Here is a 20,438-nt window from a genome sequence, read left to right on the forward strand (position 1 = left end):
AGATGGTGCACAAGGGTATGTATAGTTGTTTAGTTATTGGCTGAACTCATCGGTGACCCCTTAAAGTTGGCACCAACTTTTACTTAGACACCTCAACTAAGCTATTTTCATTTTAGACACCTCATGTCAGGTTTTGTTGTGCCATTTTGACACTTTTTTACAATCAGCAAAAATATATAAGGAGTGTGTTACACACGCGAATGACGTGTAAAGTGACAAATCAAATGACGACATTTGTCATTTATGTATAAAATAATTCTTAAATAATTAATTTTGAGAAAAACAAAAAGTAGCCAATGAATCGATGACACATGGCATCTTTGCCCACATAAAAAAAATTAACCAATTAAAAAAACTACTTATTTTGCTGCCTTCTGTTGTCTTCTTCTCCGCTCACCTCCAAGAACTTATTTCGTTCGCCTACAAAACCACCTTTCTAGTCGAGCGAAAATACCTATTTTGCAAAAACGCAACCTCCCCCTTCCCCCCTTCAGCTTCTCAATCATATACCAAATCCAGTTCACAAGACATAAAATTTCAACTTGAACATATAACATCATCTGATATTTATAATACCTGTAAAAATATCAAATCTTGAAATTAAAGCTCTTGCATAAAATTTTAATTTGAATCAATTCAACTAGAAGCAACCCATCAAATCATTCCTCACAAAATAATAAATTTCAGAGAAGAACAAAGCTAAACCATGGATTCGAATTCTTTCAAACCAATAACAAAGCAGCAAAATTGAATTGAAATCATCAAAATTAACTGGAAAAAAACACTTATAGTGAAGCAAAATGTGAAAGCCAATAAAGGAAATGAATGAAAAAGGAGAGAGAAAGGAGTCTTAGGAAAGTTGAAGGAATCAAAAATCAAATCTATTCTCATATGCAAACATTACATTCCTTCGAGAAAGAATCTAATGATTATTTTTATATTTAAATTTTGAAATAGGTCTCTTCCTACATTTTTAAAACATTCACCACGGATGGAATTAGGTTTGGAAAAATGGTAGTTGGAAAATGAGGAATAAGATGAAAAAAATAATTTAAAATTGACTAAATAAACTTTTCACGCACGCATAACGAGTGTATTACACTCTCTATGCCATGTAAGCAAAAGGTGTTAAAATGACATAGCAAAACCTTATATGAGGTATCTAAAATGAACAAAGTCTAGTTAAGATGTCTAAATAAAATTTGATGTCAACTTTAAGGGGCGACCGATGAGTTCAGCCTTAGATATTTAAACAAACCGTCAATTGAAAATAACCTATTTATCTCCATTCTCCAACGTAAAAATACTCAAATACTAAAACATGGCGGACGACTTAAGTCACCAATAAGATTCCATTGCGGAATTATATGGTAAGAAGTCTTCATAGATATAGTCATATCCAAATTAAATGATTGTCCACTTGGGAGGTCCATAATTGTTTTACACCAAGCACTTCTATTTACACGATTAAATTGCTCGTAAGATATACTAATTAAATGCGGATTGAAGATTTAAAGTTAATGGCTTTCAAAGTTTATTGTATGTATACAATATATATTAAGTAAAACTATACGAAAAATGCAAGAAAAATAATATATTGTCAATATATATAACTTAAATTCAGTGAGTTTGTGTTAACCCTCAATTTAATCATAGGTTATAAATTACATGACTTTGCTTTTCATTCTAAAATATGAGGGTTAATTTGCATAGCTAGACTTTTTGGGTATCAAATCGGAAAATATATGAAACTTTAAGGGCCTATGTGTCTCCATCTTGTGAAATTGAGGGTGGATCGAAAATCAATCATCATTTTGTGCAAGGTCAAATTAATTCTCTCCTAAAAAGTGTCCAGGTTCATTAGATCATTTTATTTATTATTATTATTATTATTATTATTATTATTATTATTATTATTATTATAATAGCTTATATCCACTGTCATTTAAATGAATTTTTAAACCGTAATTGTGCAATTACTTAACCTACAGCAAGAGATTATCTTGTTCGTTTTTCAAGTTATTAATTCCTCAAATTACATATAACTAATTTTTAAATATTTTAAAAATACTCTAATAATATATTTGTAAGTATACAAACGAACTCATTTAAAAAAAGAACTTACATAAATCCACTAGTTTGAGAGCTAATTATTTAGATACACTCTAGTTTGTAATATTACGTATCTTACCAGATTTTGGTGCGTCCAGATATGTTCAGATATATGTATATCTCAGGATACATGAGTCAAAATTAGGTGTAATTTATTTAGATACATCGTATCAAAGCAGATTCGCATGTATCTGGGATACTTAACAAATCTCGCTTGCCTCACTCGCCACTCCTATGTATCTATACATGCGAATCACACTAGCTACATATAGATACATGTATCTAATGTGATTCACATCTATCTGGAATACAAACGAATCTCGCTCGCCTTTCTCCTTATTTTAGTATATTTAGTTGTAAAAATACATATTTCTAAGTGTATCTTCCTCAATATATGATAGAAAACTCTTAATTATTGGCAAGAAACATAATATTTTGAAAGTATATGTAATAATGATATACACGGTAGCGAAGTATGTCTAATTATATAGTTTTTCCTTAAAAAAATATATCTCTGAGCTCTGGCGATTTTAGAGTTGTCGAAAAAACCTACTAGCTAACTAATAGAGACGGATAGTCGTCTAGGTTCAATATTGGAGACCCCCAATGATGAATTATTAGTGCAAATTGGGAAGTACATATATATGTTTGGACAACTTAATTTGTCTTTCTCTATATTTATTGAATCCCCCACTAGTTTCATGGATCTTATCAATTTAGCTTTTTACATATAAGTATAAATCAAGTATTTTATAGAACTATATATTATATACACACTCTCATTTCTCGTAATAGAAAATAAAAAAACCAGACCATATATTATATAAAAAAAAGATGGAAATAAAGAAGGATAAGAAAGAGGAAGAACAATTTCATGTCTTTCATAAGGTTCCTTCAGGTGATGGCCCTTATGTTAGAGCCAAACATGCTCAGGTAATATTATTTATTTTTGCAAAGTGTAATTTTTTACGATATAATTTTTTTTACACTATCAGATCAAATACGTTTACAGATTTGATATATAACATGCTCAAGATTACTGATAGTATTAAAATCCTTTATACTGATAACATGTTGGGCTCTTATGTTCGATCGAGCCTAAATGATTTTAACTTTTACTTTTATTAATTTATTGTAATTACCTTTTTTTTCAATCAACTTATGATTAATAATTTTTCATTAAAAAAATACTTAATTATTTACAAATGATCTAATTGTGTAACTTATTTTTTCACACTATTTATGCATATATAAAATTTCATACGTAAAATTTAAACTCACTTGTTTTTGCCCCACTTTTTCAAATTTATTTTGAAAAGCAATTTTTTTTAAGTATATGGTCTTTCAGTAAAAACTTTTCTATTCTACAAAAATAGATTACGATCTGTATACACTCCATTTTTTTCAGTTTCCACTAGTGGAATCATATTGAATATATTATTTTTGTTGAAGTGATAGTCATATATAGCCATACATAGCACATTAAGGGGTCGTTTGTTAAGATTTGAGATAAAATTTAGGATTAACTTTATTCCATATTTGGTTTGAGATATTAGCTAATTCCGAGATTATTTTAATATCCCACCATTTTAGTATAACTGGTGGAATAACTTATCACATATAAAAGTGAGATATTCTTATTTATTCCATCCTATATACCAAATTACCCCTAACTACATTGCGATCATATTCATCGATCCATTATTATATTATAACTTTTATACACTGACAATATAAAACGATTTTAATTATATTATTACATTATTTCAGCTAATTATGAAGGATACAGAAGGATCAATAATATGGTTTTGGAAAGCCATAAATGAAGGGGACAGAGTAGACAGTGCATTAAAAGACATGGCAGTTGTGATGAAGCAATTGGATAGAAGTGAAGAAGCCATTGAAGCTATCAAATCTTTTAGATACCTTTGCTCTAAACAAGCTCAACAATCTCTAGACAATGTCCTCCTTGATCTCTTCAAGGTATAACAATGTTGTTTATCCTGATATCTTTTTAGCTAATTTTAATGAAATACTGTTAATACGATGGAACATATAATATAACATTGCATAAAAATATTTAATTTCAAGAAATAATGGTTGTTTTAATAAAATATTGTTATAGAGAAGTCTGACTAAATATATAGTGGTGATCACTGTTGAAGTAAAGATTTTCTCCAAGTAATATATAACTATTGAAGTTGTATATGATAACGAGTCGATGGGTATGATCGCAAAGTAGTTAGGGATAGTTTGGTACGGAGAATGGGATAAGTAACGATATCCTATAAGATTATGTTATCTCTAATATTTTATTATTTTTTTTGGTTAATGCAGAAATGTGGAAAAGTGGAGGAACAAATAGTGTTATTAAAGCAAAAGTTGAGACAAATATATGAAGGGAAGTTGTTCAATGGGAGGCCTATTAAAATTGCTAGATCTCATGGGAAGAAAATTCAAGTTACTATCACCCAAGAGACTGCAAGAGTTCTGGTAAATATCATACTTTACACCTTCTTTAATTTGTTGGTGGTATTCATGATGCAACGTCTCCGTTAGTCAAAGATAAATTCAAGATTTAAATTGTTATAGGTTAACGTTAAGACAATTTTTGTCTGAAATTCAAATAAAAATGATTGAATTTCAGTCATTTCTGCCTAAAGTTCATGCACATATGACTGAAGTGAAGTTCAAGAAAAAAAAAAGTGAGAGTCAATAAAAAATGATTGAATTTTCAAGCAAAAGTAGATGAAGTGAGGCAAAAATAATTGAACTTCAATCATATATAACTAAAATTCAGACAAAATGACTAAATTTCTACTTATGTACTTGAACTTCAATTATAAGAAGCATCATACACAACATATGAAGTTAAACTTTATTAAGACTAACTTTAAGCGCATGGTGTTTGAAGTTATCGAAGATGTATACACTTACAAAAATATTTAAGAAGCGTAGACAAATTAAACGATGACATCAAAATCGGATATTTGGGCGCGCTCACCGTAAAACCTTAAATAAATTATGCTTTTGCAGGGTAATTTGGGTTGGGCTTATATGCAAAAAGGAAATTTTATGGCAGCAGAAGTGGTGTACAAGAAAGCCCAAATGATTTATGCAGACAGCAACAAGGCCTGCAACCTGGCCCAATGCTTGATCAAGCAAGCCCGATATGACGAGGCTCGTTATATTCTCGAAGATGTTTGGAAAGGTAAATATTTAGGTTTTGACGATCCAAAAACAAAGGATCGAGTTGAAGAATTATTGTTGGAATTGGACTCGAAGCAACCCCCACCCTTCTTGCAAAACATACCGGGCCTCAATTTGGATGACGATTTTGTAAATGGGCTTGAACAGTTGATTAATGAATGGGCCAGGCCCAAATCAAGAAGGTTGCCAATATTTGAGGAAATCTCTACATTTAGAGATCAATTGGCTTGTTGATGGATTTCTCTTTTTGGACTTTGGGGTTTATGGTTAGTAAGGTTTAGATGTTAATTATATGAAATTAGATGTATAAAGTAAGAGACATGTGATATGTAAAAATTGTAATGTAAATTATAGCTTGGGGCAAAGTTTGGGAAATGTTAAGTCTGTTTGATCAAGTTTTTGAAAAGACAAAAGTGCTTATTTTAAAAAAGTTATGGTGTTTGACCAAATTTTTTCCAAAAAAAATAAGTGTTTTGAATAGTAACACATAAGCTATTTTTCATAAACTAAAAAAAATCGTTTTCCCCCAAAAGCATTTTTTAAATATTGACCAAATACACTGTACTGCTCTATATTCCGGACCTTGATTTGGGTGATGATTTTGTTAATGGGCTTTGAACAATTGATTCATGAATGGGCCCGGCCCAAATTTTGAATGGGCCGTGTATATAGTTGGGGTTAAGTATCGAACAAGTCATCAGGGGCGGAGTTAGGGGTGGCAAAATTAAATTCAACCCATCCATTCCAATCCAACTCATTTAAGTTTGGATTGGTTATTGACTCCTCCATTCATTAGCTCAATCCATTTTAACCCATTAAATATTAGATTGATATGTAATTCGAATTGACTCATGAGAAATTTTTTAAAATATTTTTAAAAAACTTTTTTTTTAATTTGATATGTTATATATAGTCATAATAATAATAAAGAAAAAAAATAATTTTATTAGGTACTAAAATAGTTTAAAAGAACAAATAAAATAATTAAACTTAGTAAGAGCCCGTTTGGATGGGCTTTAAGTTGGTCAAAACCAACTTAAAGCCCTCTTTTAGCCTTTGAACGTGTTTGCCTAATGCTAACTTTAAGCCATAAAGTTCTTAAAGTCAATGAAAAGTTAGGATTCCTAACCTTTTTTTTTCAAGTGCTTAAAGTCATTTTCTTTGACTATAGAAATTGCTTTTATATCCCTTATATTTTAACTAAATTCCCAAACTACTATTTTTATTCTTTTAACCTTAAAATTCACATCATTTTCCTTATTTAAGCACTTTTATCCAAACACTCAACTGCTTATTTATAAAAATAACTTTCAGCACTTCAAAGTTCTAAAAACACTTCATACATAAAAGTTACTTTTTTAAGCCCATCCAAACGGGCTCTAAAAATTGAGTTGGGTTGGGTCTTGACCTATTATATAACCCATTTCCTAACCCATTTTGACCCACCTCGTTTTGATCCAAACTAATTTGGGTTGGGTTAAGGTCTTGACCCAATTGTTGTCTTAACCCATTATGACCCGTCCAAACTTGACCCGCCCCAATTGCCACCCCTAAGCGGAGTTAGCATGGAAAGTTCGAATTTGGAAGAACCAATAAGTTTGGTCCAAATTTTATATGTTTGTTGAGAAATCCATTCAATATGTTTATTTCTTCCTAGTTCCTATATTGACCATACATATAAAAATTAATCCGCGAACATTAATCTATACTCTCATTCAAAGGCGGATACAGAATTTTGAATCTATGGGTATCACGCTATTTTGAGCAGTAAGCTATGAAAAAAATTCCAGCGTAAAGCAAAATAATACTTAATATTAATTAGCAAATATACATACAAGATTTAGACTTGTTTTGTTAGTTTTGTTAAGATTTTGCTTACAAGAGGTCTAAGATTCTAATTTACTTATTCAATTCAAAAATAATAATAATAATAAATTCTCTACTGAAGTTTTGCATGATAAAAAAAAGTTTTAACAAAAATACACCCCACAGCAGGACTCAAACTTGCATCCCCACAATGATAAACTTGAACTTTAACCACTGGTTCCACAAGACTTACTATTTCTAATAGTGACATGTTTAATATTTATACTTTCCTTATAAATATATATATATATATATATATATATATATATATATATATATATATATATATATATATGTATATATAAATTTTCAACTGAGATCAGAGGGTGGCGTGGCACCCCTCCTATACACCTAGATCCGCCCTTGCTCTTACCGTTTATCTTTACTTGTTCACTATATTATTTTGGGATGTCCAACAATGCCTGTCCAGTTTATAAAACCAATGCATAAGTTATCATGATGTGTCTCTTTTACCTTTGCTATTAAATACTATTCATTTTTCAATGTTTAGATGACTTATATTTAATAAAGGTAATTTGGTAAAATTATCCCTATCATTTACTGCTTCATAATCTATGTGCCAAGTCAATAGTAAACAACTATTATTAGACAGAGGAAGTATATAATATCATATCTTAATCAGTAAATTAATTATCTCTTCTGAGTGATCACATTAATCAGTATTTAATTTCCTTTTTTTAAATCTCTTTGAGGAGTAATATATATAGCCTGTCCAGGGAAAAAAAGTAATTAGTTATTGGATATGTCTATTTTTTTCATGGTAAAATTTTTTTTAGTCAAATTAGATGTCTATATTAAATTTGTTACTAAAATTTGAAACTATAATTTCAAAGAAAAAATTATATGGTATAACTAATTTATAATATATTGTATTTATCATACATAAATATACTTCAAAAAAATTTATCATTCATAGCTACTATTTAAGTTTTATAGCGAAATCCCAATTCTTTTCCAAAGTGTACAGCTAAACACCTCTGGTTCTATATGTGTATCGCTATGTTTTTAGTGTATCACACTAAAATCTCATAAAATACAAGTGTATACTAAAATATAAGAATTAAGTGTCAAAAACACATCTGAACTATTCCTCTTTTTTGAGTTTCATACCTAAACTATTGTGAGTGTGAGTTTCATACCTAAACTATCACTAATTAGTTTGAGAAACACACTTCTCTCTTTTATTCCACTCTTTCTTTCATTTTAAAAAAATTATCACTTCACACTCCAAATGGACAAAATATTTCACATTAACAAAAATTAAATAAATTATTAGAATTAGTTAAAATTAAAGATTGAAGTATTACTATTTCCCGGCCAAAAAAAAATTATAAAATAAAATATAAAATATTTTTCTTACCCACTCCACCACTTTCTCTCACTATATCCCCCTCACCCCCACCCCATCCCACCCCAAATTTTTAGTTTTCTTTTTATTTATTAAATTTCCTTTATAAATTGTTTTATATAATTTCTTACTTCATCTCCCCTGCCCCCTCACCTTCAAATAACAATTTAGATATTTTTATTTATTTATTTATTTATTTATTTATTTTTTATCCTGCCCCACCTAACGCTCCGCTTTTAATTTTTTTTCTCGTTTTGTGTTAGATATATACATATGATTTAAGAAAATATATGTATATATCTAACACAAAACCAAAAAAATAAAAAAATAAATATAAATTAAGAGCGGAGGGTTCGATGAGGTGGATATAATTTTAGTTTTTTTAAAAATAAAATAATAACATTTTTTAGAAAGGAGTGAGGGAAGGGGTGAAGTATGAATTTTTTAAAAAATTTAAAAAAATAAAAGGGGGGGGGGAGGTGGTGGAGTGCGTGAACAAAATATTTTAGATTTTTTTTTTGGGTTAGAAATACTTTAGTCTTTAACTTTTAACTAATATTAATAGATTATTTAATTTTTGTTAAGGTGAAATATTTTATCCATGTGGCAATATTTTTTTCAAAAACTAGAGAGAGTAGAGAGAGTGTATTACACACATCTTTGAGGTGTGTTTCTCAAACTAATAAGTGATAGTTTAGATATGAAACTCACACTTCCAATAATACATACAATATGTTGAGATTGCTTGAGCATCTATGTCTAGACGTGGGTTATCTTCTTCTTCTTCATAATATTTCGTTGTATGAAAGGAATATAATATGTTGAATGAGCACATACAATATGTTGAGATTATATGCGTTGATATAATGAAATTAAGTTAACGCATACAACCTATACAAGCTGTAACAATTGAACAACAGTTACGGATGAATATAAGTTAAATTAGAGCGAATGAATATAAATGATACTAATTAATAATAATTCATACAATAGAAAGAATGAATACAAGTGAAATAGAGCAAACGAATACAAGCAGTGATACAAACCGGTAACGAGGTATGAAACTTCGTTTGTAGATTTGAATGTGTATTTTCCAGCGGTTTGGAACATTTGAATTCAATTTTGCATGTGTATATGCTTTGTTTTATTGTTCCATTGATGAAAATTGAATTGAAATCTTCTAATTATGGAAAAGTAAAGAGTTATATTCCATTTTTTAAGTTTGATATGTAATTCGAATTGGCTTATGAGAAATTTTGTTAAAATATTTTTTAATTTTTTTTTTCCAATTTGATATGTTATATATAACCATAATAAAGAAAAAAATAATTTTATTAGGTACTAAAATAGTTTAAAAGAACAAATAAAATAATTAAGCTTAGTAAAAATGGGATTGAGTTGGGTCTTGACCTGTTATATAACTCATTACCTAACCCATTTTGATTCAATCCGTTTTGACCCAAACTAATTTGGATTGGATTAAAGTCTTGACCCAATTATTGTCTTGATCCATTAGGACCCGCCCAAACTTGACCCGCCCCAATTGCCACCCGTAAGCGGAGCTAGCATGGAAAGTTAGAATTTGGAAGAGCCAATAAGTTTGGTCCAAATTTTATATGTTTGTTGAGAAATCCATTCAATATGTTTATCTCTTCCTAGTTCCAATATTGACCATACATGTAAAAATTTATCCCCGAACATTAATCTATACTCTCACTTGGAGGTGGATCCAGAATTTTGAATCTTTGGGTATCATGTTATTTAAACAGTAAGCTATAAAAAAAAATTCAGCATAGAACAAGATAATACTTAATATTAATTAACAAATATACATACAAAATTTAGACTTGTTTTGTTGGTTTTGTTAAGATTTTACTTACAAGAGGTCTAATGTTCTAATCTACTTATTCAATTCAAAAAAAAATTATAATAAATTTGCTACTGAAGTCTTGCATGATAAAAAATGTTTTAACAAAAATACACCCACAACAGGACTCAAACTTGCATCCCCACAATGATAAACTTGAACTTTAACCACTGGCTCCACAAGACTTACTATTTCTAATAGTGACATGTTTAATATTTATACTTTCCTTATAAATATATATATATATATATATATATATATATATATATATATATATATATATATATATATATATATATAAATATATGTATATATAAATTTTCAACCGAGATCTGAGGGTGGCGTGGCACCCCCTCCTATACACCTAGATCCGCCCTTGCTCTCACCGTTTTATCTTTACTTGTTCACTATATTATTTTGGGATGTTCAACAATATCTGTCCAGTTTATAAAACCAATGAATCAGTTATCATGATGTGTCTAAAATAAAATTATATAGTGACACCATATCCCCCTCACCCCCACCCCATCCCACCCCAAATTTTTAGTTTTCTTTTTATTTATTAAATTTCCTTTATAAATTGTTTTATATAATTTCTAACTTCATCTCCCCTGCCCCCTCACCTTCAAATAACAATTTAGATATTTTTATTTATTTATTTATTTATTTTTTATCCTGCCTCACCTAACGCTCCGCTTTTAAATTTTTTTCTCGTTTTGTGTTAGATATATACATATGATTTAAGAAAATATATGTATATATCTAACACAAAACCAAAAAAATAAAAAAAATAAATATAAATTAAGAGCGGAGGGTTCGATGAGGTGGATATAATTTTAGTTTTTTTTTAAAATAAAATAATAACACTTTTTAGAAAGGAGTGAGGGAAGGGGTGAAGTATGAATTTTTAAAAAAATTTAAAAAAATAAAAGGGGGGGGGGGAGGTGGTGGAGTGCGTGAACAAAATATTTTAAATTTTTTTTAAAAATAATTTCTTTTATAAAAAAATAATTTCTTTTTTGGGTTAGAAATACTTTAGTCTTTAACTTTTAACTAATATTAATAGATTATTTAATTTTTGTCAAGGTGAAATATTTTATCCATGTGGCAATATTTTTTTCAAAAACTAGAGAGAGTAGAGAGAGTGTATTACACACATCTTTGAGGTGTGTTTCTCAAACTAATAAGTGATAGTTTAGATATGAAACTCACACTTCCAATAATACATATAATATGTTGAGATTGCTTGAGTATCTATGTCTAGACGTGGGTTATCTTCTTCTTCTTCATAATATTTTGTTGTATGAAAGGAATATAATATGTTGAATGAGCACATACAATATGTTGAGATTATATGCGTTGATATAATGAAATTAAGTTAACGCATACAACCTATACAAGCTGTAACAATTGAACAACAGTTACGAATGAATATAAGTTAAATTAGAGCGAATGAATATAAATGATACTAATTGATAATAATTCATACAGTAGAAAGAATGAATACAAGTGAAATAGAGCGAACGAATACAAGCAGTGATACAAACCGGTAACGAGGTATGAAACTTCGTTTGTAGATTTGAATGTGTATTTTCCAGCGGTTTGGAACATTTGAATTCAATTTTGCATGTGTATATGCTTTGTTTTATTGTTCCATTGATGAAAATTGAATTGAAATCTTCTAATTATGGAAAAGTAAAGAGTTATATTCCATTTTTTAAGTTTGATATGTAATTCGAATTGGCTTATGAGAAATTTTGTTAAAATATTTTAATTTTTTTTTTTCCAATTTGATATGTTATATATAACCATAATAAAGAAAAAAATAATTTTATTAGGTACTAAAATAGTTTAAAAGAACAAATAAAATAATTAAGCTTAGTAAAAATGGGATTGAGTTGGGTCTTGACCTGTTATATAACTCATTACCTAACCCATTTTGATTCAATCCGTTTTGACCCAAACTAATTTGGATTGAATTAAAGTCTTGACCCAATTATTGTCTTGACCCATTAGGACCCGCCCAAACTTAACCCGCCCCAATTGCCACCCGTAAGCGGAGCTAGCATGGAAAGTTAGAATTTGGAAGAGCCAATAAGTTTGGTCCAAATTTTATATGTTTTTTGAGAAATCCATTCAATATGTTTATCTCTTCCTAGTTCCAATATTGACCATACATGTAAAAATTTATCCCCGAACATTAATCTATACTCTCACTTGGAGGTGGATCCAGAATTTTGAATCTTTGGGTATCATGTTATTTAAACAGTAAGCTATAAAAAAAAAATCAGCATAGAACAAGATAATACTTAATATTAATTAACAAATATACATACAAAATTTAGACTTGTTTTGTTGGTTTTGTTAAGATTTTACTTACAAGAGGTCTAATGTTCTAATCTACTTATTCAATTCAAAAAAAAATTATAATAAATTTGCTACTGAAGTCTTGCATGATAAAAAATGTTTTAACAAAAATACACCCACAACAGGACTCAAACTTGCATCCCCACAATGATAAACTTGAACTTTAATCACTGGCTACACAAGACTTACTATTTCTAATAGTGACATGTTTAATATTTATACTTTCCTTATAAATATATATATATATATAAATATATGTATATATAAATTTTCAACCGAGATCTGAGGGTGGCGTGGCACCCCCCTCCTATACAACCTAGATCCGCCCTTGCTCTCACCGTTTTATCTTTACTTGTCCACTATATTATTTTGGGATGTCTAACAATACCTGTCCAGTTTATAAAACCAATAAATAAGTTATCATGATGTGTCTATTTTACCCTTGCTATTAAATACTATTCATTTTTCAATGTTTAGATGACTTATATTTAATAAAGGTAATTTGGTAAAATTATCCCTATCATTTACTGCTTCATAATTTCTGTGCTAAGTCAATAGTAAACAACTATTATTGGACAGAGGAAGTATATAATATCATGTCTTAATCAGTAAATTAATTATCTCTTCTGAGTGATCACATTAATCAGTATTTAATTTCCTTTTTTTAAATCTCTTTGAGGAGTAATATATATAGCCTGTCCAAGGAAAAAAAGTAATTAGTTATTGGATATGTCTATTTTTTTCATTTAGAGGAAATAGGGGGGGAGGTCACCAACCATCTAGGGTGTATCGATCGGTTTGATCCGATTTTATATATTACTAGTTTAGTTTATTAGTTTTTAATTTGTTAAATTGATAATAACCAAACCACAAAGATATTCATTATTGAATAACCAGTTTTCGGTCCTTAATGATTCGATTTCGATTTAACCAATAACAAAATACTTTAATATTTTTTTTGCTTTCTCTTATTTTCGTTTGTTCATATATACACTACTTTCATGAATAAAAGTTTACACAAATTACAAGCAGAAGCAAATTTATTTGTGTTATTACTAAAACAAACTTGTTTTCTTTCTAGTTAAGTAGCAAACTTGAATGTAGTAGCAACAGAAGCGACCTCTCAAAAAGAAAAACAAGGTCGGTTCATAGTTTAAACTGATGGGTAGAACTCCAGCAAGCCAACGACTTTAGAAAAAAATAACATTCAAACAACTATAAAATGTTTTAAAAAAAACGATAGGGTATGCCTTTAAAATCTAAAACTGCTATTATACAACTACGGATAAAAATATATTTTTATATAATCTTATTGGATTATCGATTTAATCATTAATTAAAACCTTAAAATCGGAAATTGAATCGATAGCCAAATAAAAAATATATATACAAAATCGTTTAAAACCAGTTAACCCAATAACCCGATATCAATAAATCAATAACATTTTTTGGGGTTCCGTTGAACTAATTTCTGCACACCCCTACGACCCTAACCAAACCCTCCATAGAAGTTCAAGGAAGTAAAACTACATACTAGAAAGTAGAAAGAGATGGGCATTCTCCTTTCTCTTTCTTGCTGGTTATTGATTTCGGGTTGAGATTTTACTTGCTTACTTTCGCTTTTCCTTCGGTGAGCTACTTTAGGTTTAAGGTAAGGAGCACTCCTAGCATAGATTAATTACCATTCTAACCTGGTTAAGAATCCATCTTTTTTCTGCCTCAATTGAGAATTGTAAGAGGTCAGGCTTAGCTTCCGAAGATAAAGATGAATTAACAACCTATGAATGTGCGCTTGTCGGAAATCATCTTCAATCTTCGATCCCTAGTCCGGTGATTCGAATCATAGGAGCTAGTAATCATTGATATGCTCATATATTGGTGATGTTATAGCTGTTGTGATCAACCAACTGAACTACTAAGATAAACGTTGTTTTTAATTATTTGGGTTGATATTGTTATCACAAGGGATGATTATGAAGGTATTGGCCAACTTAAGCAGCATCTTTCAAGCCAATTCCAGACTAAAGATTTGGGATTTTTCTCGAACTACTATATATATATATATATATGGCTAAGACAACTTCTTTAAAGATTGGAGTTGAATAAATAAAATTGTTTTGTGATAATCAAGATGCACTACATATCGCTTCTAATCCAACGTTCCATGAAAGAACGCCAACACATTGAAGTAGATTGTCACTTCATTCAACATAAGGTTGAATATGAGTGCATTCTTACAAGTTTTGTCAACTCAAACGACCAGCTAATATAGGTTCTCATAAAATCACCCAGAGGATCCAGAATTGACTATCGTTGTCGCAAGAGGAGCATACGGTTAAACTACAGCTTGAAGAGGAGTATTATATGACTGTCACTAGATAAACATACAAGAGTTGTTTGTATATAGCCAATATAATTTCTTACATAGTCCACTTGGTGTCAAGCAATGTGGTGGCTAGCTAGTATGAGCATAAACAATCAATTATAATAAAGTACGTACGATATAATCACACACATACCGCATATGGCAAGAACATCTAATATAATCACACCATGATGATCACGTCTCCGTCATGTTGAAAGTTCACACTTTAAGCATAACCTTAGGATAAGGCTCCCTTATGTTGAAAACATCATTCAGAACTGTTTTTGAGATTAAAGACGCTTTAAGCAAATTCAAGGCCTGCAAAAGTTAATATCTAATTAATGAGGATTCGTTATATATAAATCTTAATAAATCATGCATGTTTAGTTCCATTGCTTGAATCTTTTGGCATAATCCATAGTTACAAGACACAAGTTCTCGTGCACTCTAATATCTAGTCAATTCAATTTATCATTTGCTTGCAACCTTTTATGATGTGCTAAAGCCTCTTTACTCTGTACTAACTGATCGAACTCTGTGCAAAAGCCTCGAAAAGGATCACTATGAGAATCAAGTTTTTCTCCTTCGATAAGTGCATATAGGGAAGTGGGCTCTCGACTATTGGGAAAACTCTTAGTATTTTTTACTGAATTTTTCCGACCCGTTTTGGTGCACTATTGGAGAGGACATTGGTCCTCCATTGCTTTCTCAATCGAAAATGAAATTTAGCCTACTGAACAATTTCATTTATTACTTACTCATTTCTCAAGTTCAGAAATAAAAGTTTAGAATTCATGATTAGAGTTTAGAATTTAAGCATGAAATCTTCGTAATCGCAAAAGTTTATGCGTTCATGCACCATAATTTGCCGAGGAATACCCCAGAAGATATCCAAATATCTCGTAACAGATACTAAAAACAACAAATATGCAAGGACAATAATATATATCTTAATTAATATACAAGTAATTCAAGTAGAAGGCGTACCTCGTCCTTCCCAACAGTTACGATGTGTTCCTCCAAATCACTGGTTGACACCTCCATTTGATTAAGCTGAGTTATGATTGAGGTAGGGGAAAAAGGAGTCACTCGAAGATTATCCATTATCATAAACGTTGCAGGTCCTTTCAAGTATCCTTCACCCTTTATAGTTTCCCCTGTTGGAGACTTTGGATCCAAAATGATGGCTAAATCACTTGCTTCTTCCTCATTTCCTATCGATGATCCCTCGGATTTATTAGTGTTCCTTACTATTTCTATATCTCCATAGTCATTGTATCTGTATTTCGGGTACTCCTCTCCCACCTCGAGAATATGACTGTCAAAACCAGAGTGTGGAAACAATTTCGGAGAGAGTAGCATATTTTTGCACTCTTCTGATTTGATATAGTTTTCCGAACTCAAATCAGAAGCACCCTTATACAAATTATCTATACATCCAAGTCTTGAGTTGCCACCTAGATGCTTTACTACAGCACCTAAAGGGAATGCAAGGAAACTGAAAAGGAAGTCTACAAGCTTGACGCCGGCTTCCGCATACAAAACCTTCTTCTTACTTTTGCTGACTATAAGCTTCAGGCTCATACTATTTGAGTTTTGAGACATGGCGCCCTTCTTGTCTAACTTTGCTGTTTGGTTATCTTCGAACTTTGATATATCTTTCACCCAATTTCCCTGGCTATTCAGTATCATATTTGTCAAAGGCGTCTTGGATAGCAATGAGAACTTCAGCAGTTGCAACACCTAAATCAGGTTATCTATGCATCAAGTGATGAGGCAAGGAGGTTGCGGAAACCAGAATACCACAAGACGCAAATGTGAATTTTTGAAACCAAAAGAAAAGGCAAATAAAAAACCGAGTTGTCAAATGAAAGCTTCTTAACCAAGAAATTAGTAATATGCACATTAGACACTTCCAAAATTTATGTGCAACGTCCACGAGACACAGTGGGATGAGTTGAGGTGTCTAATGTGCACTCCTAAAGTTGGAGTGTTTACTTGACAGTTGAGGTCAAGTTTGAGTGTTTATCTATTTATTGGTTGAGAACAAAAAGGACACTACTGTCCTGCTGCTACACTGCCCTTCCATGCTGCTGCATTGTGCAGACATGGTACACTTGACAGCTGGGTTGTTGACTTCACGGAAAACGAATTAGAGGTACCAGGTCCCTTATCAGATTTGTCAATTCAATTATCAAAATCATCTTTACAGCATTATAACAGAGTGCCTATCCATGTATTATGCCTTTCAATGAAGTGATAAAAATTATGCTTGGTTAAAATGAAAACCATCAGAAGAAAGAGCGGACAATGTGCTAAAGGAAAGAGTTAAACACAAACTAAGTTGATAATTCCAATTTTTACTTCTTTTACTATGCAATTAGGCAATCAATAAGGTACAGCCTAGAGTAGGTACACCGCGGGAGGGGTAATAGCTGAATTGTCTTACTTGATTGTTCACAGTTACTCAACTTTGTGCGTTTTATGGCTAAATGTCTAGACTGAACAATCAAGTAAGACAATTCAGCTATTACCCCTCCCGCGGTGTACCTACTCTAGGCTGTACCTTATTGATTGCCTAATTTGCCACCATTATAATACTCAACTTAATTTTATCTCAATCCTGACTAATAGTACATCATGAATTTTCAAACTAAATGAAGATGACAGACCAGATAATAACTTGAAGGAGAAACCAATATATGAAGAATTCTCTTATGAAACTATTTTTGAACAAGTTAGGGACTCCGAAAATAAGAACGGTATGCATAGTACAACATATCGGAAAAAGCATTACCTCCTTAGTACTAACTTCTACAGTCTTTGCCTCGATTTCATTCTTGTCACTGACTCCGAGCTTTCCAAACAAAGCAGTTAAACTAGCAGTTGAGGCTGGCATTACATGCAAATCATCTGTTATCATAAAGCTTGCTGCCCCAGCCTTTAGAAAGACTTCAACCACGCTGTCTTCCCCACAACTTCTCTTCTCTTCCTTGTCAGAAATTCCTCTCGGAGTTCGCATCAAACTATTACAGAGGCAGCACTGTGTATTCTGACAGATACTGAGAAAGTTTTCACAGTGATAGTTAGAACAGATATTAGAACAGATAAACAACTTCCCTGCGTTCTCCGAATGATCAATATTGAGCTTCAACTTTTCACACTGAACTTCTGATGCATTCCGTGGCATGATCAACATGGATTTGCAATAATTTGTACGCAAGAACCTTGGCTCAAGCGAATAAACACTGACATAAACGCGGCTAATTGATCCCAATTGAACCATATCTTTTTCAAGAAGTCTTAGAACAGTACCCAATGGGAGTGTCAAGAATGAGAAGAGTGTGTCAATGAATTCATGGTCCGACTCTGCAAAGATTACTCGGTTTCTATTCTTGTCAATCATAACCTTAAGTTTGATAAGCTGAAATTGAAGAATCCAAATGGTCATAGCTTTAAGCATGCTTACAATAATTTGATATTTGCAACTCTCTCCACCCCATTCTGACATATAAGTTAAATACACATAAACTATCATAGGTATCATTGTACCACAATAAGTCATGTTAATGTTAAGAATATCAATCGACCTTACTCCTAATCCAGTCGTAGATACTAGCTCATGAGTTGGGGATTGTCCAAAATCAACTTTGGTTATCAAGAGCAAGCACAAGATAACATGAGAACCTTATGTTAGGCGGAGGCGGATTTCGTATTTAAAATTTGAGGTTCTTAGAATTAGACTCATTGTATTGTATTTTTTAACTTATGGGTTCAAACCTACTATTCCATCTGTCACAATTTATGTGGCACTTTTCTTTTTTTCGAGAGTCAAACAGTTTAAGTTTGATCGAAAATTTGCACATGGAATCTTCAAAATATTTAAAAATATATGAAAACTTCATGGTCAAAGATAGACTTTTTTGAATCTCGAAATTCGAAAGGTGTCACATAAATTGGGACGGAGGGAGTATATATTTATTGCAATTTTCATAATTGTTTACATAGAAATTTATACTCTGCAATGAAAGTATTGGGTTCAAATGAACCCAGTGCTAGCACCTAGCATGCTGCATCCGCCCCTAATGTATAGATAAACCAAGAATTAAAATGAATTTTGCTTTATACCAGGTTAAGAAAATGTATCTTTGACAAAACTCAACCCAAAAGGTAGTTCATGAGGCAAGAATTATCCAAAACCATGTAAGCACTCAACCAGTGGCGTAGCCACAAGTAATGAAGGGTATGGCCAGTTGAATACCCTTGGTCAAAAAATTATACCAAGGTCAAAAATTAGTTTAATGTGTGTATATATTAAATCGATCTTGAATACCCTTAACGAAATTTCTGATTTCGCCGCTGTGAGTCAACAACACAACAAATTCCCTTGGATACTTTGGCCTAACTCACTACAAAATCTAGCTCATGAGGTTAGGATTGTTCAAGATTAAGTTAACAACATCAATCAATGAGTAAATCCTGATAGTTAACACTGTATAATAATGTCAACATTTACTAGCTTGTAATTAAAGAAATCTGTCAATTTTGTTAACCAAAAAAATAAATAAAAATGGGAAAGAACTGACACAAATTAGAATACCTTAGGGTCTTCATCAGATTTATGGCGTCCAGCAGACATATTAACTCAGAATTTGAGACTAATGATTGAAAAATTGTGAGTGAATAGAGTGACTCAACTTTACTGATTTATGTAAGAAAAAGAAAGACTTAGCTACGATTTTCCAAGTCTAAGATTCCATAACCTAAAGTTATATATCATTCGTTTTAATTTATTTGTCTTATTTTTTTTTTAATTTATCTCAAAAAAATGTTTTTTTCCAATAATTTTTTAAATTTAACTTTTCATATATCATATTTATTAAAGTCATTAGATTAAAAGATATTTTAATATATTCAATGTATCTTTAATTTAATATCACAATATTCAAAAGAAAAAAATTATCTTATTAAATTTGTATTAAATAAAAATAGGACTATTAAATTAAAACGAAAAGTGTATTTTTTTGGTTGTTGTGTAGGGCCTCTTTGAACTTGGGGCTAATGACATTTCCATTTAACATTCTTTTTTAAGTACTCCGTCCATTTTTATTTAAAGTAGATGGTCCTTAATATTTATCATTTTATTAAATCAATGCATAAATGATATTATTTTCTATTTTACTCTTGTAAGTTACTATTAGCCTTGAAAATATACACTTGATCAACAGAAAAATTAAGTAAATAATTCATCTCTATTGGTCAAATTAATTAATCAAAATAAA

At 30.7% G+C, this 20,438-nt stretch overlaps 2 protein-coding genes across 4 annotated transcripts; one reads left to right on the forward strand and one right to left on the reverse strand.

Moving 5' to 3' along the window:
* Positions 1-2,846: 2,846 nt before the first annotated feature.
* LOC129899735 (protein SULFUR DEFICIENCY-INDUCED 1-like) lies at positions 2,847-5,747 on the forward strand. The gene is made up of 4 exons (XM_055974767.1): positions 2,847-3,045; positions 3,883-4,095; positions 4,450-4,605; positions 5,149-5,747. Exons 1-4 carry the CDS (start codon positions 2,947-2,949, stop codon positions 5,554-5,556), a joined length of 876 nt encoding a protein of 291 aa, XP_055830742.1. The 5' UTR covers positions 2,847-2,946; the 3' UTR covers positions 5,557-5,747.
* Positions 5,748-15,170: 9,423 nt separating this feature from the next.
* On the reverse strand, positions 15,171-19,894 carry LOC129900721 (uncharacterized). Of its 3 annotated transcripts, none has more exons than XM_055975741.1 (4): positions 19,757-19,894; positions 17,954-18,580; positions 16,144-16,899; positions 15,171-15,474 (listed from the first exon to the last, which is right to left on the reverse strand). In XM_055975741.1, the coding sequence occupies exons 1-4, from the start codon at positions 19,793-19,795 to the stop codon at positions 15,376-15,378; spliced, it is 1,521 nt and encodes a 506-aa protein (XP_055831716.1). In that variant the 5' UTR covers positions 19,796-19,894; the 3' UTR covers positions 15,171-15,375. The 3 variants fall into 3 exon arrangements, with proteins under 3 accessions (XP_055831716.1, XP_055831717.1, XP_055831715.1); XM_055975742.1 differs by having other exon boundaries at positions 17,954-18,660; XM_055975740.1 differs by lacking the exon at positions 19,757-19,894 and having other exon boundaries at positions 17,954-19,713.
* Positions 19,895-20,438: the final 544 nt, after the last annotated feature.

Source organism: Solanum dulcamara, chromosome 8 (assembly GCF_947179165.1).
Source record: "Solanum dulcamara chromosome 8, daSolDulc1.2, whole genome shotgun sequence".
In the NCBI taxonomy this organism is placed as follows: Eukaryota; Viridiplantae; Streptophyta; class Magnoliopsida; order Solanales; family Solanaceae; genus Solanum; species Solanum dulcamara.

Coding starts and splice junctions, on each gene's coding strand:
- LOC129900721 (XM_055975740.1), bottom strand. CDS start 18,721: ATGACTTATTGTGGTACAATGATACCTATGATAGTTTATGTGTATTTA. Junction 16,900..17,953: donor TAGAAGTTAGTACTAAGGAG/GTAATGCTTTTT, acceptor AACCTGATTTAG/GTGTTGCAACTGCTGAAGTT. Junction 15,475..16,143: donor TAACTGTTGGGAAGGACGAG/GTACGCCTTCTA, acceptor TAACTTTTGCAG/GCCTTGAATTTGCTTAAAGC.
- LOC129899735 (XM_055974767.1), top strand. CDS start 2,947: ATGGAAATAAAGAAGGATAAGAAAGAGGAAGAACAATTTCATGTCTTT. Junction 3,046..3,882: donor TTAGAGCCAAACATGCTCAG/GTAATATTATTT, acceptor ACATTATTTCAG/CTAATTATGAAGGATACAGA. Junction 4,606..5,148: donor AAGAGACTGCAAGAGTTCTG/GTAAATATCATA, acceptor ATGCTTTTGCAG/GGTAATTTGGGTTGGGCTTA.